Source organism: Acinonyx jubatus, chromosome B3 (genome assembly GCF_027475565.1).
Source record: "Acinonyx jubatus isolate Ajub_Pintada_27869175 chromosome B3, VMU_Ajub_asm_v1.0, whole genome shotgun sequence".
Classification (NCBI taxonomy): domain Eukaryota; kingdom Metazoa; phylum Chordata; class Mammalia; order Carnivora; family Felidae; genus Acinonyx; species Acinonyx jubatus.
In genome coordinates, this window is record NC_069386.1 from 78,884,422 (window position 1) to 78,907,853 (window position 23,432).

General features: G+C 35.6%; 1 protein-coding gene and 1 non-coding gene across 2 annotated transcripts in view; both read left to right on the forward strand.

Annotated features, from left to right (window-relative positions):
- Positions 1 to 2,776: 2,776 nt before the first annotated feature.
- The window catches only part of SCFD1 (sec1 family domain containing 1), a 116,041-nt gene continuing 95,385 nt past the window's right edge, over positions 2,777 to 23,432 (forward strand). The window contains exons 1-7 of the mRNA XM_015073767.3: positions 2,777 to 2,910; positions 9,612 to 9,682; positions 11,921 to 12,009; positions 13,272 to 13,362; positions 15,558 to 15,680; positions 17,109 to 17,196; positions 21,289 to 21,378. Coding sequence (XP_014929253.2) covers positions 2,853 to 2,910; positions 9,612 to 9,682; positions 11,921 to 12,009; positions 13,272 to 13,362; positions 15,558 to 15,680; positions 17,109 to 17,196; positions 21,289 to 21,378 — 610 coding nt within the window. The 5' untranslated portion in view covers positions 2,777 to 2,852. The remainder of the gene's footprint in view (positions 2,911 to 9,611; positions 9,683 to 11,920; positions 12,010 to 13,271; positions 13,363 to 15,557; positions 15,681 to 17,108; positions 17,197 to 21,288; positions 21,379 to 23,432) is intronic.
- On the forward strand, positions 18,910 to 19,013 carry LOC113601610 (U6 spliceosomal RNA). Its single transcript, XR_003422903.1, has one exon. It is a non-coding gene; the product is annotated as a U6 spliceosomal RNA (small nuclear RNA).

Genomic DNA, 23,432 nt, shown 5'->3' on the forward strand with positions numbered 1-23,432 from the left:
GCTAATGGTCTTTGGTTAGTTTTAAATTCGTTGTTTTTAGACATCTTTTAAGCCTTTTGTTATGGGAACTTCGTCTGAAGACCTTTTATACAATTCTTTATATTCTTGTACTTAGTCACTTTAGTGTTTTAGTATTTAAGGTTAAAGTTTCTTTAAAATATTTCATCAAACTGGGTTATGATTTTATACTTTGTAATATTTAATTTCCATATTATGAATAAGCCATTGTTTGGGTCAAGTAAAAAGCTTTCATTTGATTACTAACCAGAGAATTCACTTTGGCTTCTACTTTATGCTAAAACTTTCAGTAATTTTTTCCCTAAATTTATGTAATCTATTGTTCCTTTTATACTCAATACTGAATGCTAAGTAAAGGAGATTATAATAGGTAAGTTTTCTCCATGACTTTGCCTTTAGTATTTAGTCATTATAAGAAAATGATTAGAACAAGATTCTATTTATGATAATGTAATTCTTTTTTATATAGGGATTATCACATGCTTCATTGTTAGTTTTAGAATAACCTATTAAACTACTGTTCATGCTGTAAGTAATGCAATACAAAGTTTTATGCTTCAAGTAATGCAATACAGAGTATAAGAACACATTGGATAATGGATTACTTGAATGTGTATGTAGTTTAGAAAATTTTGGATTGTTTTGAAAAGACCCGATTTTCAAGTTCTCATTTTGACTCTTTCTTTTCCAGTTGCCCAACATATGCCAGGTATTATACTAGGTGATAGTTGATGTGTCAGCCTATTTTTCCGTTGTTTTGTTTTTTTTTTTAAGACTTCAGATGTAACCAGAAAACATGATAATTACAATGAAGTTTGTTAAATAAATATGTTCATGCTACTAAATGTGAAGTGCTTATATGAGCTAAATTAAATAACTTGTTAGGATTTATTGAGGTTAAGATTCTGACAATACTAGATCCAAGATCCTTTTCACATTTGAGAGATCCTGAATCCTCTGACTGACACCTGAGAACCTCTTCAGTAAGCCATTCTGTGACATTCTGTGTTAAACTTAAAACTATTCCCTAATGTAAAATAATAGTTTTTTTGTCAGGATAAATTATTTAAGGCAAAAATCTGGATAGGTAGAGCCAGGCTACAGTAAATAAGGGGTTAACACTCTGAAGCCATAGTTGGATTCTTTCTGATTTTAAAAATGGGTAACAAATTCCTTTCTCAATCTCAGCTTCACAGGGTCTATTTTCTATTTGTCTACTGTAATCATTCTTCTGTGGAGTATAATATTTTATACGTTTTTGCCACCTTAAGTGCATTCCTTAGTCAGGACACTATATTATTTCATATGTATATATTGTATAGAACTGTTAAACATTGTTCCAATGTTTTATATTACTATGACTCAGAGTCCTGGGAAGAAGTCTGTGATAGAACTGAAATGGTTAACAGGTTTGCGTTTGAAAGTAAAAATACACAAATCAAGATTGGGCTTTCAGATACTGGAAGATGGGAAAGTCTATATATTCTACATTCCATGAAGACAAACAATGAAGTACAACTTTCCCCTAGGGTAGGAATTGTTATTTCTGTTTAATTACAGTACATCTAGATCATTGGCAATTCCTTCAAAATAACACTGAATAAAATAGTAAATGTTCCAGTTAAGTTTTCAGTGAATATGCCAGTTAGCTGTGAAAACTAGAGGATGCAGTTCTTAAAGGTAAAGAATGTAGGTTCATAACCTTTGATCAATCTCTTCCTATTTTCCCCAGTCACTTGTTCCCGGTAACCACTCTTTGTTTCCATGAATTTGACTTTTTTTTTTTTTTTAAGATTATACATGTAGGTCATTTGATGCAGTAACAACTTTTCAACTAGAAGATGAATAAGGTCTGAGACCTAATATATTACATGGTGACCATAGTTGATTATTGTATAATTGAAATTTACTGAGTAGATTTTAAATCTCACCAAAACAAAGATAAATATGTGAAGCAATGGATGTGATAACTAGATGGGGGGAACCCTTCACAATATGTAACTATATCAGATCATCACAGTGTAAACTTTATCTTTTGAATTTGTCAATTACACCTTGATAAAGACAAAAAATTACACAATAACCAAAATTAGTTATCAATATCGGATATGTTTTGTCATCACGCAGTTTCAAGTGTATATTAAAAACCAGCTGTCCATTAACCAAGCAACCCTCCCCCACATGTGATTTTTGCAGTTACTAAAAGCAAAGGAGGAGGATATTCAGTTTGCTATTTTGAATCTTACTAGCTCCTGTGTTCATGTACGCAAAACACCATAAAACTAGACCATTTTGCCTAAAAGATAAGATTGAGAAATCTGTCAAATTAGAGCAATGCTCCAAAGCTGCCTGTTTCCCTGGGAAAGGGGCAAAGGGGAGACCTCTCCTGCTGCACTGGGAAGGAGAATGGAGTCAGCTTTTAAACGCCTACTTTGTTCCTGGAGCTTCATTTACTTTAGTCCAGTGATCTTTAGATCCCCTAGAGCCTTCTCACCACTTAAGAGATCTGTAAACGACCAATTTAGTATTTAATTAGGTTCTTAGCATTACACCACGCTCCTACCCTAACAACTCTATTCAACGCAGCTACCATCTGAGAAGCTGTGGCTTGATTAGATAGGATAAAAATTCCTACTATTACGCAGCTGGAAAGTAAGCACTACCAGGTGTTCAGGTACTAACTAAGCTCACTGCGTCTCCAAGTTCTGAAGAGAGCTGAAGGAGGCGGGATCCGGCCACCAGGAACCTCCCTTGACCCCGCCCCTCTGGGCTTTGCTTCCGGGGCAGTCCGGGCAGCCACGTAATCCTCGGGTTCTTCGCTAACCGGGCAGTGGATGGTGGGAGTCAAGATGGCGACGGCTGCAGCAGCCAGTATTCGAGAGAGACAAACAGGTACGTCTTACTCCCTTCTCCCTGCGGTTTTGTGCCTGTGGTGGGGATTTCTTCTCCTGCTTGTCGCCCTCCCTCGGTCGTGGTGTGTGCAGCTCTGAGATGGACCTCCTGAAGCTCAATCCAGTTCCCAGAGCATCGAGAGCCCCTCCCCTTTTGAGTTTTTAGGCAAGAGATGTAATAGCTCGAGAACGCGGCCTCATTTGTGGTTCAGGAAAAGGGGCTTAAGGGTTGCTATGGCCCTGCTCCTGTCCCTTTTCTGCTGGGCCTCAAAAGGCCATCACAAGAATATCTGGCAGCTGGCAGATAACAACATAGATATTCCCCTGTGATGCCACCTATGAAGTCTCCGGGTTTGTTTCTGTGCCTGGTCCAGGTCTTCTCTAGATTTTAATGTTGAAAGAGTTTCGTTTGGAGGCATTTCCTTCACAATTACAAAATTTAAGTATTCTTTCAGAGCAGCTTACCTTCTGCCGTTTCTCTTCTTTGGACCAGTCTTTTGGGGGCACCTGAAGAGAAATGCCCAGTGATAAAGATTTCCTTCTTTAGCTTACTGGAATGGAATTCAAGAATGGCAAAAAACAAATGAATTAGTAGCTTTGTCATTTTAACCGTTTGACAGATTAGTATTGTAAAACTATTAGTTTCATCCTCGATAGAGCAGTCATACAGCTTCTGTTTGTACCGTTAAATGTGTTTTTTTTAAAGTACATATTTCTTCCCTTTAGCTTTCATATTTTTACATGTTAGATATTTTGTTTTTACTTATTTTTTGTAAACTTCTGATGACAACAGAGTTTATACTTGTTAGCTACAGACTAATGGTTTGTTCCTGTTAGCGAATTGTCCTGAAAGTTGGCAGGCTGTGAATTCTGAGGAGCTGATAGAAACAAACCATCAAGAGTATGCACAATTGGAAATTCTTTCCCTTGTAATTAAGTTCTTTTGCATGTTAATTCGAACTGGAAAATAAATGGTTACAATTAATATGGCTTACCAGAAGGGATTTCAGCTGTGCTTGATTCCTTCCTTAGGAATTCAAAGAAAATAATGATTAGACTATCTAGTAATAACACAGTGCATATGGAATTGTGTTCTGCTTTTTCCATTAGATAAATTTAGTATAAGCTATCAGGTGAAGTTAGGCATAATTTAAATAAGTAAGGTTTGGGGAATACCTGGCATACGTTTTACCAGTAAGCAAATAGAAGCCCCACTTGTCTTTGCAGTATGGTTCTGACAGCTTAATGAAGCTCAATGAATTAGGTCATGTTACATATTAAAATAAAATAACATATCAAGGAAGACTTAGAAAGCAGCGTTTTGCTTAGAAACCAATAGAAAGCAGCGTTTTGAAAAATAAAATTTTTATGGTAGTAATTTTTATATGCAGAAACTTTGTAGAATGTTGAATCCTAATATAATTTCAATTTCTGTGGAAATACACTTCATTGTAGTAAGATTTCACATTACAACTAGATAGGTTATGCCATAATAATCATTTATCAGATTAGTACTCTAGTTGAGTTCTGTCTTATTTTCCGACAAAGGTAAACCCCTATATGTGTGCTAGAGTACTAGAAGTAAACCTTTCCCTCATGACTATTGAGAATGTTTTTGGAAGTAACTCAAAATCAGTTCTCAAATATTCTAGATGAAGACACCATGGGACACAGGAATTTGCGATCTATTTGGGTAGATAATAGCTGATACTGAATAGTATTCCTAAGCATTGTTTTAAGTGATTTTATGTGTATTGTCTCCATTTTATAGATGAGAAAACTAAGGTATAGAGAGGATAACTAACTAGCATGGCTATTTTTTGTTTTCCTGCTTGAAGAATATTTATCTTTTAAAGGTCACTTAAAAGTCATCTGATTTGTGAAAGTTTCTTGGATCACTCACCCTCTTTATTCTTACCTTTAGTGCAACAGACAACATCCTGTGTTACCTATCGTTGCCCTTCATGCATGCCTCTCTGTTGAAGGTTCTTGCTCAACACTCCCGCTTCCCAACCTTGGCAAGCCGCAGATCCACTGCTTTCTTTCTTGCAGTGACCTAATGTAGCCTCTTGGCTTTAGATATCATCTATATGCTCATAATCCCCAAGTTTATATCTCAGGCCTGGACCTTTTCCTCTGAATTCCATTTACCCCATTTCAATTAATAGCAACTCCACCCTTGTAGTTAGTTGCACAGGTCAGAAACCTTTAAGGTTTCTTCACTTCTGTTTTTCATATCCCACATCAGATCTGTGAGTAAATGTTATCAGCTCTACTCTGAAAATACATTCACAATCTGACTGTTGGCATTGCTTTCACGCAGGTCCAGAACGCCAAGAATTTCTGCAATAACCTCTTATTTAGTTGTTTTGCTGTTATATTCCTGTTCCCCTTCATTTTTTTTCCCCCACAAAGTAACAAAGTGATCTTGTCACATATTTGCGCAGAACTCTCCAACAGCTTTCCATTTCAATCCTGGTAAAAACCAAAATAATATTATAGTGGTCTACAAGGCTTTATGTGATATATTTCCTGCTTAACTTTCTGACCTGACTCCCTATTACTCTCCCCTTTGCTTGAACACGTTGGAATGCTCCCACTTGAGAGCCTTTTTATTTGTTACCCCTTTCTGGATATTCTTTCAGAGACATCTGCATGGCTCACTCTCTCATCTTTACTCAAATGTTACCCTCTCAGGAGGCCTTTCTTGTCTACTCTATTTAAAATTACACTGCAAGGGGGCACCTGGGTGGCTCAGTTAGTTAAGCATCACTCGGCTCAGGTCATGATCTCACAGTTTGTGAGTTCAAGCCCCACGTCAGGCTCTGTGCTGATAGCTCAGGGCCTGGAGCCTGCTTTGGATTCTGTGTCTCCTCCTTTCTCTGCCCCTCCCATGCTCATGCTCTGTCTCTCAATAATAAATAAACGTTAAAAAAAATTGTTTTTAATTACACTGCAGGGGCTCCTGGATGGGTCAGTTGGTTAAGCATTTGACTCTTGATCTTGGCTCAGGTCATGATCTCATGGTTATAAGTTTGAGCCCCACATCAGGCTCTGCGCTGACAGCATGGAGCCTGCTTGGGATTATCGCTCTGCCCCCCCCCCTCAAAATTAATAAACACTAAAAAAAATTTTTTTAATAAAAATAAGTAAAACTAAAATTACACTCCAGCTCTCCCCCCTTCCCTTTGTTTTACTCCATAGCACTTAATATAATCTTATATGCCATATGTTTAACTTAATCTGTTGTCTTTTTACCCCAACCAAAATGAAAGTTCCTTGAGGATAGGTAATTTTTATTCAGTCTGTTGTGTTTAGTGCCATCGGCTGGAGCAGTGCCCAGCATATGGTAAACAATAACTAAACATTTGTTGAATGAATAGTAAATGTGGTTGAATATATAGCAGATGAGTAAAGAAAATATTTCAGGTTAGGGTGAAACTATATTAACCAAGTCTAGAAATGATATGTTTAGAGCCAGTAAAGAAAACTAGTTTGCCATTTCATTTAAAAGCAATGATTTAAGCCTATAGGAGAGTTACTCTGATGAAACTAAAAATACATTCTTACATATTCTTTGAACACAGGCCCTGTACTTTATTAAGGAATCCACTGTGTCAAAATCTGTTAACAAGTTAGCCAAGGATCACAGTTGAAGAAACGCACCTAGATGGGACTAGGAAGGCAGATGTGGGAATATCTGCTGATACTGGCCTTTTTCAGTAAAGTAAGGCCTAGCTCTAGAGAAACTATACACCTGGGACTCTGATGCAGCCTGGGCTGTGGTTTTTCCTAGTTGTCCCAAGACTGTGAACAGTTCCTAGAAACAAGATTTTCTTTTTGTTGGGCCATGGGTGCCAGGGTGATGATGGCTATATTGCCTGGAGGTGGAAGAACTTGCCAAAAGCTCAGTGGGAGAGTTCATTCTGCAGCACCTTGTATGCCTCCTATGTTACTTCAGTTTTAAGTATCAAAGTGTTTTTTTGCTTGTTTATGTATTTTTTTTTTGTATAATATCATAGTATTTGTAAGCTTAGCATTTAATAGAGGTTTTTCTAGTGTGTGAATCAATATACCAAAAATTAATACACTGGTGATTTGAACATTATATGGTCAATTATATATACTATATATATAATATATAGTATAATGTATTATGTAGGGAAGAGTATGACCTGTAGATTATTTTGTATCAATAAAGTCTAATCCAAATGATTTTATTTTTTATTTTTTAATTTTTTTAAATGTTTGTTTATTTTTGTGAGAGAGACAGAGCATGAGTAGGGGAGGAGCAGAGAAAGAGGGAGATACAGAATTCGAAGCAGGTTCCAGGCCCTGAGCCATCAGCACAGAGCCCGATGTGGACCTTGAACACAGGAACCATGAGATCATGACCTGAGCCAAAGATGGAAGCTTAACCACCTGAGCCACCCAGGAACCCCCAAATGCTTTTAAAGATCAACCAAATAGATTTCAGGGTTGCCAATCTTAAAAATTTAATTACCCAACTAATACCCTTCCTTGAATATTTGGCCTTTCTTTTTTTTTTTTTAAATTATTAATTTTTTTTTTTATGTTTATTTTTGAGACAGAGACAGAGCATGAATGGGGGAGGGTCAGAGAGAGAGGGAGACACAGAATCAAAAGCAGGCTCCAGGCTCTAGGCTCTGAGCTGTTGGCACAGAGCCCGATGCGGGGCTGGAACTCATGAACCGTGAGATCATGACCTGTGCAGAAGTCGACGCTTAATCGACTGAGCCATCCAGGCACCCCAAGGACTTTTCAACTTCACACAGAAGTATAGAGAGATTTTAATTTTCCTTAGAAAATATTTCTGAATCTGTAATACACATGAACAGATGAGCACTAAAAATCTCAAAATTCAGTAACACATAGAGCATAACTGCTTTGATTTTAGAAATTGTATATTTTCTTATCAGGAGTTATCTACCATATCTTTGGGAAAGTCTCACTTTTTCCATGGAGCATATAATATTGAACAGTATAACTTTTCATTGAATCTGATGAGGCAAATTGGTCATAAAATGTATTACAAGATAACTAAAACATAGACCTACTGTATGAAGGTTTTGTATATGAACCACTTAAATATATCCTATGGAGTTTTTGGTTTTTTTTTTTAATTTTTTTTTCAACGTTTTTTATTTATTTTGGGGACAGAGAGAGACAGAGCATGAACGGGGGAGGGGCAGAGAGAGAGGGAGACACAGAATCGGAAACAGGCTCCAGGCTCCGAGCCATCAGCCCAGAGCCTGACGCGGGGCTCGAACTCACGGACCGCGAGATCGTGACCTGGCTGAAGTCGGACGCTTAACCGACTGCGCCACCCAAGCGCCCCTGTAGTTTTTGTTTTTCAGAAGAGTGATGCTGATCTGTGCTTTCAGCCAGACAGTAGTAAATAGACAACAACACCAGTTATCTATTGAGACCACTGCAAATTTGTAGTTGATAAAATTTCTTTTTGCATCTGTATAAAATGTATGAGGAAATGTCTATTGATGTCTTCTGCCCATTTTTAATTAGATTATTTGTTTTTTGGTTGTTAAGTTGTATAAGTTCTTTATATATTTTAGATGCTATCCCTTTATCATTTGCAACAACGTGGATGGAGCTAGACAGTATAATGCTAAGTGAAATAAATCGGAGAAAGACAAATACCATATGATTTTACTCATATGGAATTTAAGAAATAAGACAAGCAAAGGAGAAAGAAAAAGAATAAACCAAGAACAGACTCCTAACTATAGAGAACAAATTGATGGTTATCAGAGGGGAGGTGGGTGGGGAGATGAGTAAAATAGGTGATGGGGATTAAAGAGTACACATCATGATGAGCACTGAATAATGTACAGAATTATTGAATTACTCTATCATATATCTACAACTAGTATAACACTGTATATTAACTATACTGGAATTAAAATATTTTTAAACTAAAAAAAAAAATGTAGTGTGGGGCTTGTCAGGAGGAATGGAAAAGGCTTCTTTCAGAACATTTTCCACATTGTCATCTGGGGACAGAAAATCTCCGCAAACACTTGCCCAATTAGCTGTTGATGGAATGGTCTTACACAGTCTGACCTGCTTTTACATATCCATTCATTTGATTTATCAGTTTTACTAGAGTGATTTGTGCATTTTGTTTTGAGGTGGTAAGTAATAGATGAGGGGGGTGGGGAATGAAATCATGAAAAACAATGATAATTTTTTTTTAATTCTTTTAATGTTTTTTATATATTTTTGAGAGAGACACAGAGTGTGAGCAGGGAGCAGGCAGAGAGAGAGAGGGAGACACAGAATCTGAAGCAGGCTTCAGGCTCTGAGTTGTCAGCACAGAGCCTGACATGGGGCTTGACTCACAAACCGTGAGAATGTGACCTGAGCTGAAGTCGGTTGCTTAACTGACTGAGCCACCCAGGCGTTCCACAATGATAATATTTAAAAATTTTTTTTATAATGTTTTTTATTTATTTTTGAGACAGAGAGAGACAGAGCATGAGCAGGGGAGGGGCAGAGAGAGAGGGAGGCACAGAACCTGAAGCAGGTCCCAGGCTCCGAGCTGTTGCACAGAGCCCGACACGGGGCTCGAACTCACGGACTGTGAGATCATGACCTGAGCTGAAGTCGGATGCTTAACCAACTGACAATGATAATACTTAATAAGACTGTTTTCATTTCCAGTGGCTTTGAAGCGTATGCTGAATTTCAATGTGCCTCATGTTAAAAACAGCACTGGAGAACCAGTATGGAAGGTAAGAGACTTTATTTTAATTTTAATTTAACTTTATTTAATATTTTAACTTTAATTTATTTTAATTATTTTTGCTTGGTCTTTATTGGTGGTGATTGGAGGGAATTTCTTGCTAATGCTGAACAGTAGCGCATTTTAGTTATGCATGGAGAGTTTATTTTTATTTAACATGGTTTCTTAATGTGAATCTTTTTAATAAACATTTTATGGAGGGAGACAGGCAAGGATAATAATATGCATCCAGGGAATCCAGCTGATCTCTTGAATGGCCCCTCACTAGTAGGTCTTTCATCTGGTTGATGTTTTGTTCCTTAGCTTTGCAGGTCCAGAATTTGGATCTCGCAAGCTTGTTCAAGGTTAGTCAGACTTGGGTAGAGAGTGATCTGTAAACCATAATGCTGGTTAATTTATGATATATAAAACTGTCAGTAAAATTGTTAATTGGACCAGAAAGCAATCTATAATATTTCTCCCTTGAGAAATGATGAAGTACCTTTAAAAATTCCTGTTCTTTAAGCTTGTTCATTTTAAACTTTATACTTTCTTTCTTCAGACAGACTAGAATTCAGCTGCTTAGGTTTACACTTGTTAGTTTATAGTCACTTTATATTTATTTTTTGCTAATAATTGAGAACAACTCAACCTGGTAACTGTTTGGGGTGTTTTGAAAACTCTGATGATCCTTATAAGTCCTTTGGTTAACTCTAAAGATGGTTAAGGTCATCTATATGAATTCCTAGGTTAAGCTTCAAAATATCCCCTAATTTTTGCCTTCTTTCATGTTTATTTGTGGGCATCCTGTTATTGCTCCTTGAATAAACAGTGCTCGATTATTGTTTCTAAAGCCTTTATTAAGCTTTTGAATTAAATAGCTCGAGAATTTCTTGGGTACAATCTGATTTGTGTCAAATTCTTTCCCTATCCAGTACTTATGTATCACAAGATTAATAATATAGACATATTGAGATTTAGAGATGGAAGATATTTATGAGAAATGAAACACCCAACCTCTTAGAACTAGAGCAGAAGAGTTTTAGCTTTTATTTTTTAATTTTTTTTATGTTTTTATTTTATTTTTGAGAGAGATCATGAGTGGGGAAGGGGCAGAAAGAGAGGGAGACACAGAATCAGAAACAGGCTCGAGGCTCTGAGCCGTCGGCACAGAGCCCGATGCGGGACTCATGGATGGTAAGATCATGACCTGAGCCAAAGCCAGACTTAACTGACTGAGTTTACCCAGACACCCAAGAGTTTTAGCTATTCTAAAGGAAATGCTGTCATATAGGAAACACATTTTTTTATGACAGCATGCTTCATCCCTCATTAGCAGTTTCTTACTCTGTAAAGAATTATTGATGTAGTTGTAAAGAAACACTAGTTGAAATTTCTCTTTTATTAGCCTTAACTCTAAAACTAATTTTAAGTTAGAAGATTCAGAGTTCTTTCTACCCCTCAAAGATGTCATAATATTTTAGAATGTGAAGAAATGTATGTGACAGAATAAGGCTAGCATGTACTCTTTAGGGACTTAATTCTTTAAAATTGTTTATTTATGTTTATTCATTTCCTGAGAGAGAGTCACACAGGGGAGGAGCAGAGAGAGAGGAAGACACAGAATCTGAAGCCTGCTTCAGAGCTCTGAGCTGTCAGCACAGAGCCCAATTCAGGGCTTGAACCCAAGAACCACAAGATCATGACATGAACCGAAGTCAGATGCTTAACCGGCTGAGCCACCCAGCCAACCCAGTCACTCACTCATTTTTTAAATGAGCATCTTACTAACCTGAGATGCTTAAATTACCAAATTTTCTTTACAGTCTTAGAACCTGTTACCCATTAGTTTTGAGAGGGACTATTTTTACTTCTCTCTTTTTAGAAAGGATTGATGTAAACTTGGTGGGGAAGTGTATGTGAGTTTGCTGAATATTAAAGATCCTTTATTATAGCTTAAGATAAGTATTTTGTAGTTGCTAGTACGTTTATCCTAGCAAAAATATTCTATGAGAATAAATTTATGTAATATTAATTTAGCCTAAGTGATCATGCTTTAAAAACTAGATTATGTATGACATACGTGAACGTTTTGGGCAATGACAGAAAATATTAAATTGAGGTAAGTATAAGAATTCAGCATACATGATTTATTAAAATAGAATATACTTCAACATTGTCTTAATATGAGCTCTCTGTCAGCTGTTTACTGATAATGTTTCGAAAACACGGTTTTTTTTTAAACCAGGTGCTCATTTATGACAGATTTGGCCAAGATATCATCTCTCCACTGCTATCAGTAAAAGAGCTGAGAGACATGGGAATCACTCTGCATCTGTGAGTTTTAACATGTTTCTAATAATGACATTTGTTTTCAGATACATTGCTAAAGGATATCTTTGGCCACCTTGAAATCCAGTTATTAAAGGACATCATTTATACAGAAAATAATGTTAGGTTACAGTACTTGTATAAAACAACATTTAACTATTTACTTTGAAGTTAGAAATAATTCTCAGTCTGAGGTTTTATAATTTCAGAATTTAAATTTTCTCTCTCATGTCTTTTCGTAAAGACTAGTTTACCCTCTTATATGAAAGAACAGAACTGGTTGTCTTAAGTTCTCTTCCATCTCTGAAAATTTTTTATTCCTTCGGTTTGAATATGCTTTTTATTTATTTTTTTTAATTTTTTTTTTTGCATTTATTTATTTTTGATAGAGACAGCACAAGTCAGGGAGGGGCAGAGAGAGAGGGAGACACAGAATCTGAAGCAGGCTCCAGGCTCTGAGCTGTCAGCACAGAGCCCAACGTGGGGCCCGAACTCACAAACTGTGAGATCATGACCTGAGCTGAAATCAGACGCTCAACTGACTGAGCCACCCAGGCACCCCTGAATATACTTTTTAAAGAATGTCTAAATTAGTTTATCGTTAATATGAAAAATTTAAGTATCTATGGGATAATGATTGTTAACCACTATAGGAGCTATCTATGTTGTCTTCTTAACTACTGAATGTATTTGGTTATATTATTTCTGGTATGTTTGATAAATATAACAAATCTGTCTCCCTCTGTCTCTGCCCCTCCCCTGCTCTCTTTCTCTCTCGAAAATAAACATTAAAGTGTGTGTGTGTGTATGTGTGTGTGTATTGTGTGTGTATATATATACACACACACACTTGATTTTACTTATGGTTAAATTTTTTCATTGTTTTTAAAGACTCCTCCAGCTTCCTGTTTTCCCTCTCTTGGAGAACTGAATTTTTCCTCTGCTTACCCTCCCCCAAACATATTTCTGTGAAAAATGGGAATAAAATTGCTATTGAATGTACTTTAGTTCTCATTCAGGAAGAATATTGGTATTAGAAATAAAGGTGATTGTAATAGAAGAGATGAAGACTGACATGAGGATCTTACTAACAAATAATGTTAGCACTGATAAAAGGAGAAGCCTGGGTTAAACGATTAATTGAAGCAAGAGCTTTTAGTGTACTGGTCATTGTCTGTAAAATGATTCATCCTTGATTTGAGAAGTACTGTTTTAAACTATCTTTTTAGATAAATGACTAAGAAAAAGTTGAATTTTATGTTCTTTAGGCTTTTACACTCTGATCGAGATCCTATTCCAGATGTTCCCGCAGTGTACTTTGTAATGCCAACTGAAGAAAATATTGACAGAATGTGCCAGGTAATATGAGTTCTTATATGTAGAGACAGGTTTTTTTAATTTTTTATTTACATTATTGATCAAAAAATTTTTTTTCAGGAATAGAATTTAGTGATTCATCATTTAACATTTAATAGCCAGTGCTCATCCCAACCAGTATCCTCCTTAATGCCCCTCTCCCCTTTAGCCCTTGCCCCCATTCAACACCCCTCCAGCAACCCTCCATTTGTTCTCTAGTTTTAAGAGTGTCTTATGGGTTGTCTCCCTTCCTATTTTTATATTATTTTTGCTTCCCTTCCATTATGTTCTCCTGTTTTGTATCTTAAATCCCACATATGAGTGAAGTCATATATTTGTCTCTGACTGAAGTAATTTCACTTAGCATAATACATTCTAGTTCGATCCACAGAGTTGTAAATGGCAAGATTTCATTCTTTTTGGTTGCCGAGTACGTTTCATTGAATATGTATACCACATCTTCTTTATCCATTCAGCAGTTGGTGGACATTTGGGCCCTTTCCAAACTTTGGCTATTGTCAGTAGCCAAACGTTGGGGTACATGTGTCTCTTGGAATCAGCATTGTTATATCTGTATTTAACTCTAGCAATTTTCTTCCTTATCTCTGTAGACATATATAATATCCAAAACAGTTTCATTTCAGAAATACAAGATTTATCCTAGTTGTTTCTTTTTCCCTTTACAAATTTGTAACTCCTTTTTCTGACAGTGACAAACATGACTCCCAATATCCTCAACATACTTATTTTCTCAGTCCTCATAATTATTAGTCCTTTATCCTTTAACCAATGTCCCAACCTTTGTTAAACCACTGCCCTGCTTGCTACCTTCTTCACACAGCCTCCAAATCCTCAGTTTTTCACATTTAAACATCTCCAATACCAGATGCATCTTAAAATTGATGGTGTGTTATAGAATTTTATTGGCAGCATTAATTCTTTCTTGGTGTTATATAACATAATGGTGCCTCTTTCAATTGACATTTTCTTAGATTCAAAGAAATGCAGGCATACCTTGTTTTATTAGGTTTCACAGATAATTCACTTTTTTAGAAAGAGAAGGTTTGTCACAGCCCTGCATCAAGCAGGTCTGTTGATGCCATTTTTCCAATAACATTAACTCACTTTCTGCCTCTCTGTCACGTTTCGGTAATAATCAGACTATTTCAAACTCTTTTATTATTATATTTGTTATAGTGATCTGTGATCAATGATAATTCACTGAAAGCTTAAATTTTTTAGCAGTGAAGTATTTTTTTTTTTTAACGTTTATTTATTTTTGAGACAGAGAGAGACAGAGCATGAACGGGGGAGGGTCACAGAGAGGGAGACACAGAATCGGAAACAGGCTTCAGGCTCTGAGCAGTCAGCACAGAGCCCGACGCGGGGCTCGAAATCACAGACCGCGAGATCATGACCTGAGCCGAAGTCGGATACCTAACCGACTGAGCCACCCAGGCGCCCCTGAAGTATTTTTTAATTAAGGTATATACTCTTTTTTTAGACATAAGACTCTTGCACACTTAATAGACCACAGCATAGTGTGAACATAATTTTCATAGACACTGGGAAACCAGAAAATTATTTTGACTCATATTATTACAATGTTCGCTTTATTGTGGTGGTCTGGAACTGAACCTGCAATATATCCAAGGTATGCCTGTATGGTTATTTAGATATCTATTTTTCCTAGAGTTTAAGAAGATAAGTAAATTTGATTTAAGAATTTGCATAACTTAAATTATGGTACTTTTGGATGATTGAGAAGTAATACTTCTGGAATTGGTCATTGGAATTATGTCTGAACAGTGAAGGAAGTGTGTTGTTTTATTAAGAGCAGTAGAAGGTATTAGCTGCAAAATATAATAAGCATTTTACTATACAAGAGAGCCATTTCTGGAGATTTTTGAGAAAAAGGGAAATAAACTATTTCAAAGCAGTTTTGTGTGATACTATAATTAGTAGAATTTTATTGATAATAGAATTATAACTTTAATTATTAATATATAGGTCCATTATATCTGGCAACCAAGTAACTAGTACTTCTACATAACTTTCTTCTCTTGGGTTTTTTTTAATTGTCATTTAAATATGTGTATTATCCTCCAAAATCTTACTCTTACAGTATCTAAATGATTTCTGTCTGTGGTCATCTTTTATATGTGTGCATAGGAATGAAGTATTCATTGTATTTATAGGATCTGCGAAATCAACTCTATGAATCATATTACTTAAATTTTATTTCTGCTATTTCAAGAAGTAAACTGGAAGATATTGCAAATGCAGCCTTAGCTGCTAGTGCAGTAACACAAGTAGCCAAGGTAAGAGATTTTGATTAGCTGATGACATTTTGTTAATGTAAAATTTAGTGTATTTTAAAACCTGTTAGTTCACTTAAGTTTCTCATTTACAAAAGACGAGGTCAACCTAAGAAATATTTAGACTCAATACTTTTTTTGATAATGTAAATTACCTTTAATTTGAACTAGGCAGAATACACCAAACTAATGGTACATGTTATTTGATGAATTTGAAAGATAAAAATAAAATGCTTAATCAGTCTTTGTTTTAGTCTAGGATTTGTATCATCTTTTTAGCTCAACTTAGAAATAGTTTGGCAGTTGGGTTGTTACAAATTATACCAAAAATATGTTGACATTATTTATAGTCACTATAGTCACCGTATTATCTTCAGGTCTTACTTAGGAGAGAAGATCCAACGAAGTTACATTACATTTTATAAGAGGGAAGGAATTTACAACAGGCCAGCAGTTCTACATCATATTTACCATTTAGATAGGTTCAGCTTAGTTATAAATAAATCTGTAAAATCTTTTCTTGGTTATAGCAGTACTGTGCCTTGTGCTTGACATTGGACAAGACATGAAATTCTAGGGAATCATATAGGGGAAATAAAAGACAAAACAACCATGCATTTGCTTCCCATTTTTTCCCACTGAGTTTTCATTCTATGATTTAGATAGTCTACTATTACTTCTGATTAGTTTTTGAGGCTTATGTTTTAATATTCTTTTCAAAGTTTATTATTTTACATAAAATAATAGGAATGGTTTTCAGTTTGTTTAACTAAATTCAGTGTACTTCTGAGAATTTTCTTAATTTTTCTCCTGATTTGCCCTTCTAAAGAACTAGTATAACTTTTTTCCCACTTATAAGTGTTCATGGTGGAAAAATTGTTACTATGACTTACTTAGGAAAGTGTGATTAAAGTGAACATAAAAATTAAATTGCAATTTCTTTCTTCAAAACTGATATACATTCCCATCCCAAGCATAGTTTTTGAAAAAATCTTTTTATCTTCATAAATGTTGTTATCTGAAGATAGTACTCTCCTCCTTGATAATTTATTGACCAAAGTCTTGTTTATATTCCTTTTTAATATCAACTCCTCATTCTTACCCAATGAGGCAATCTGCCACATGGTATAATTTTTAGTTATTAAATATAATGGTAATTTTTTCCATTATTTTCCATTGGTTGATTAAGTCAAGCTAAATGTGCTTTCAGTATTGCAAAATTGGGGTGACTGGCTGGCTCAGTCAGTGTAGCATGCAACTCTTGGTCTCACAGTTAGTGAGTTTGAGGCCCACATTTGGCTCTCTCCTGTCAGCTGGAGCCTGCTTTGAATCCTCTGTCCCCACCCCACTCATTCTCTTTCTCTTTGAAAATAAATAAAATTTTCAAAAATATTGTAAAATTGATGTATAAACCTTTTCTTTTATTTCCAGGTTTTTGATCAGTATCTCAATTTTATTACTTTGGAAGATGATATGTTTGTATTATGTAATCAAAATAAGGAGCTTGTTTCATATCGTGGTATGTAAAAACAGGAATATTGTAATTCGTTAAAGTGAGTGATGTACTGTAAAAAAAAAAAAAAGCACATTTAGTACTCTCAAAAACCAGCTTTGTTTACAGTAGTACAACTGTAAAAGATTTTTTTAAAGCACACAAAACAAGTCTTAGACTGAATTTTGTCACATATAACAACATGTACTAGACGTGTTTTGCAAGCTCAATGAAGTACCAAACCTCTGACTTTTTAGGTACCTATCCCACAGCAGCTTACATGAATGATTTATTCATGACAAGTAAGACAGTATTTTAGTAGTAGGATTCAATGAGTCTTCTACTACTTTGACTCTTGGACAAGAACAAGTTACTCTGCTTCTCTGTGCTTTAGTTTTCGTCATCTGTAAAGTGGGAATAATAATACTATCTACCTCACAGAGTTTTTGTGGGAATTAAATGGATTAGTGTGTGTAAAATGCCTAGAAAAGTTTCTGGCACATAAGTATTCACAAAAGGTTGGCTAAGGCATCAACAGCTACTATAGCATTATTAAGGAATGAAGTATAGGTGCCATTTTCAAATACAGATTATTAGACTCCCTTGATTTTTATACCTTGTTTATTCACCAGTAGATTGAATATTTGTATTTGATCAAATGCTATCTAACCATCTCTGGAGTTTGCATTCCCACTTTTGGTAAACAGACCATTCCTGGATGTAGATTAAAATTAACAGACCACACATGCATACAAACACACAACACCTATACCACATTTTATTGTCTGTGTTGCTTTTTCTGTGTGTGAAACACTTAACATGAGTTCTACTTCTTTAACCTTTTTAAGTATACAATACAGTATTTACTATAGATAGTGTTGTATAGCAGATCTCTAAAACTTACTCATCTTGCCTACCTAAAACTTATATTTCCATTGATTATTTACATGGAATATTTTAAAGGAAACGCAGATTATAGGAGATAATGATTAGCCAGTTTATTGAAATAATCAATAATTTTGCTCCTTTAGGATTGAGATGTTTGTGGCTAAAATTTCAGTGGTTCTTAAGTGGAGAGTATGTCCATCTAACAGGACATTTGGAAACCTATAAGGGTGTTTCTAATTGTCACATTTAGCTGCACTCTACTAGCATTCATTGAGCAGGGACTAAGGATGCTAGATGTTCTGCAGTGTGTAAATGATGCTCATAACTGAAAACTATCTGCTCAAAATGCCAGTGGTACCTATTATGAAATACTGGACCAGATGTTAAGCTCCCTGAGAGAAGAGAACATCAATTTTTTGTTTTTACTGAGCTCTGCAGCATGCTTTGTTGGTGAAATTAAACAACATCCTTCAGTGTTTGGTGAATTACCCACGTCGTAGATTTTTGACAGTTGTTACTTATATAAATCTATTTACAATTAACTGAGTTGTAAATTAATTAGCTGTTTAAGAGGTGCCAGGTGGCTCAGTTGGTTAAGTGACCGACTTCATCTCAGGTCATGATCTCATGGTTGGTGAGTTCGAGCCCCATGTCGGGCTCTGTGCTGACAGCTCAGAGCCTGGAGCCTGCTTCAGACTCCGTGTCTCCCCTGTCTCTACCCCTCCCCTGCTCACACTCTGTGTCTCTCTGTCTTTCATGTTGAAAGCCCAGTTTTCCTTCAGCTAACCTTAAGCTAAACTTACCAATTGTTAGATTATTTGTAAATCTGGTTATATAAAAACAAAGCACCTTGTGCTTACTTCAGCAACACATAGACTAACATTAGAACCATACAGAGATTAATGTGGCCCCTGTGCAAGGATAATATGCACATTCATGAAGTGTTCCATTAAAACAAAGCAAAAACAAACAAAAAACTAACCAAGCACCTTAACTTTTTTGATCAGTTAACTCAGATTAAACAGACTAGATTCTAATCAGTCCCAATGAACAAGCTTAGTCCGCTTACTTGGTTTGCTGAATTCCCTTAAACAGTTTAAATTGCATTTATAAATTTAGTATTTTCTTTAAATACTTTAAAAATGAGACCAGGCAAATTTATAAATCTAATATTTAAAGAATTTGTAAAAATAATTAAATTTATAGTGAGCCTAAATTCATTACACCTTCACATACTTATAAATGTAATTAATTTTTTTTCTTAATCTTAAGTCTGAAATTATTAAGAATTAACTTAAGAATTAAATTTAAAGTACAAGTTTAATTTTAAAGCATAATTATGTGATTAATTGTCTAGATTCTCATTAGTATATTTATAATATTAATAGGTAGTTATATAAGCACTTTACAATACAGGTTCATTTACTTCTCAGAGTAACTTTGTGAAGTAGGTATTATTCCCATTTTCTGAATGAAGTAACCAAGGCACTGATATTCAGTAACTTGATAAGAAAATGGCAGAACCATTTTGGTTCTAAACCAAGTAACCATTTGGTTACTAAACCAAGGCACTCAATCCAGAGACCGTGCTCTTAACCATTTGGTAATGATGTGCCAAATCCTCTCAGACATTGCAAGTGCTTTAAGTGATCATGTTAAACAGATTATCCCAAACATACATATGTTGATATCATGGCTTTTATTAATATCATCTACTTTTCATGAATTGGGAATTTATCCAATAAAGGAAGCAGATTTATCTTTTCAAAGTCAGCTACTATCTCAAACCAAGTTGTTAACATAAATGAGTTGAGGTCATTGATGGGCATTTTTTTTGACTCTTCGAGTCAGTTCTCATTTAGAGGTGTGAGACCAGGTCATAGGACCTCAGGGCTGAAGGCTTCCATTTGGATTTTACCTGTACCAGTGATTCACAGAATGAGTTGAGTATTTCTCCGGATTGGTGTAGCTTGAATTTACATAATTTACATTGTATCTTTTGTCCATTTCTGTCATACGATTGAATGAATGAATGACAGTGTGCAACATTAGCACATTCCCTCATCCAGATTCTGTATTGCCTGGTTGAATTCTTTATTATTTTTATGTTCTCTGCATGGTTCATGCTTTGTTTAAATATTTCGGTATATCCAGTTGGATTCTGCTTTCCTCTCATGATAATCACAAGTTGTATTGAGTTTTATATTTGTTTTCACATTTGGGGTGTTGGGAAATTAAAAATATTATATAGATAATATTTTTAGTCCAGTCTCTTAAAAATATTTACTGAGCATCTACTTGTCAGATACTGGGCCAAGGTATTGTGTGAGATGGAAGATGAGTAAGGTAAGGTCTTTGTCTAGCATAGTCTTCACAGCAGTGTGGGTTTTTTTGTTTTGTTCTTTTTAATGTAGCCCTAAGAATCCTCTGAGGAGCTTGTCAAAATTGCAGATTTCGGGTGCTTGGGTGGCTCAGTTGGTTAAGCATCTGACTTCAGCTCAGGTCATGATCTCACAGGGTTCATGAGTTTGATTCCATGTCAGGCTCTCTGCTCTCAGCACAGAGCCTGCTTCAGATCCTCTGTCCCCCTCTCTCTCTGTGCCTCCCCGTCCCTCCCACTCTCCCCACCCCCATCTCTCTCTCTCTCAAAAATAAGTAAACATTAAAAAAAAAATGGCAGATTTCTTAGAATTATCAGAATCTATTGAATTGAATCCATGAGGAAAAGGGCTAAGAAACTTGAATTTTTAATAGCTTCCAGAAAAACTTTCTCTTCTTTCATATTTCTAGAGTGATTCTTATACCCACTGAAGTTAAGAAACCACTTAGGTACAGTGTAATGCGTCAGAAAAGAAATTCAAGTAACTTAATATAATACAAAGAAAATTATATGTGACACTGGTCTTGCAGTAATTGATTTGCATTGTCCTTTTCTGGCAGTAGTTGGTTAATGAGATCAATAGTTTCTGGAAGCCATCTAATGTTTGTGAATAAAATTATGGAATATGATTTTTTTTATTTTCTGGCAAAAATTTTGTATACTTTATGTGGTAGATTTTTTTCTTAATACTACTCTGATATTGAGGTATTGTGTTTCTTTGAGATAGTATAATTTTTAATGGATACTCATTCACTTAAAAGTTTAACACATAAAAAGTTTTACTTGTTTAAGTATTACCAATGTTATCAAGGCATAAATTTTGGTACTTTTTCCCCCATTTGTTACTTTAGCCATTAATAGGCCAGATATCACAGACACAGAAATGGAAACTGTTATGGACACTATTGTTGACAGCCTCTTCTGCTTTTTTGTTACACTGGGTAAGTTTTCAAATCTTTCTGGTTATTTCTTCAAAATAAATTACTTGACAGCTCATTTTCATCTGTTACAAGATCCTCTTGTCTGGATCTCTGTAGGCTCTCTCTCCAGAATTGGGATAAAACATATATACTGTACTATACAGAACCATAATTTTTCTAATAATTTGGTGTACTTAATTCCTCTTGAGTTAGAATTTCATAGCTCTGTTGGGTTGTTTCCTTAGATGTCTTTGGTAATTATAATTTTCTACATTTGAATGGTTTGATGGTGACTTAAACTATGTGCCTGCTAATTTTCTTTTAATATTCCATTAGGAAAAATTTCAGATATACTTTTAAGTAGAAAGATAAGTGTAACTATTAAGGTACACTCAGAAGGTTCCAGAAAACACTAAATTTACATATAATATTAATCTATACTCTCAGAATTTTAAACATTTCTTTGGTATGTCTAAATTTACTTACAGCTACTTTGCATTCAGTACCTAACGTGTCATTTTATGCTTTAGTATTACTAATAGATGTGTTTAGAAACCTTCAAATTGTGGGGCACCTGGCTCAGTCGGTTGAATGACCAACTCGGTTTCAGCTCGGGTCATGATCCCAGGGTTGTGGGATCCAGCCCCATGTTGGGCTCCATGCTGAGTGTGGAGCCTGCTTAAGGTTCATTTCCTCTCTCTCTCTCTCTCTCTCTCTCTCCCTTTCCCTCTCCCTCTCCCTCTCCCTCTCTCCCTCGCCCTCTCTCCCTCTCCCTCCCCCTCTCCCCCTCTCCCTCTCTCCCTCTCTCCCTCCTTCCTTCCTCCTCTCCCTACCCCCCTGCTCCTCTCCCCTGCTCGAATTCTCTCCCTCTAAAAATAAAGTTTTTTTAAAAAATAAATAAGTATCTAAAAAAAGAAACCTTCTAATTGCAATTTTAATTTTGTAGACGCTGAAAACCTTAACAGTTAAAATGATCACACTGGAAAGTTTCTCCATTTCACAAATGAGAAAATTAAGCAAAAACAGATACTGTGAATAAAGATATAGACAAGTTTGAGGAGAATTTGCATGCAAATTTTGGGGTCCCTCCTTTTAGGGATTTTCTCCTATAATTTCCAGCCCTGAACTCCAGTCTTTGATTCCTTAGCTCATTAAGTCTTCTGTTTTCTGCCGAGCTCTTTCTCTTCTGTGCCTTGCAAACTGGAAAGTAACTTCAGAAGGAAAGCTGGTTAACAGCGTATCTCATTTTTCAAATCTAGCTGTTCTTTCAAGAGTTTTACATTCCTCCACTTTCTGCCTGCTTTTGAGTACCTTCAGTACCTTCAAGTGGAGTTGTTACTGTTGTAAACAAAGCACATGTATATATAACTTTCAGTCATTAAACAGACATAATTAACCTTCCTATTTGCCATCCTACACATTCTCCATAAATGTGCTGAATGCTAAGGTTTTCGTGGATGTAAGATTGTTTTACCTTGATGATCGTTGTATTCTCATGATAAAGGTAGATTGAAAAAGAGCACTATAAAGACCACTGAAGTATTAGAGCTACCTTTATTATATACAGTGTTAGAAAGTGATTTTTGCAAAAGAGAAATTGAAATTCCTGCCAGTCTGATATAGGAGGATGTCAATAAGAAGCTGTTAAATAAAAAAAAGCAAATTTAAGAACAGGATGTATAATACCTCTTTTTGTTTTTTGTACTCTTCATAAACGCACTTAATAAGACTATATGGGGCACCTGGGTGGCTCAGTCAGTTAAGCGTCTGACTTCAGCTCAGGTCACGATCTCACGGTCCATGAGTTCGAGCCCCGTGTCGGGCTCTGGGCTGATGGCTCAGAGCCTGGAGCCTGCTTCCGATTCTGTGTCTCCCTCTCTCTCTGCCCCTTCCCTGTTCATGCTCTGTCTCTCTCTGTCTCAAAAATAAATAAACGTTAAAAAAAAAAAATTAAAAAAAAAAAAAGACTATATGTAGAAAATAACCTGAAGACATCCATGTCTAATTCTTAGTGGGGATTCTTTCTTTCTTTCTTTCTTTCTTTCTTTCTTTCTTTCTTTCTTTCTTTCTTTCTT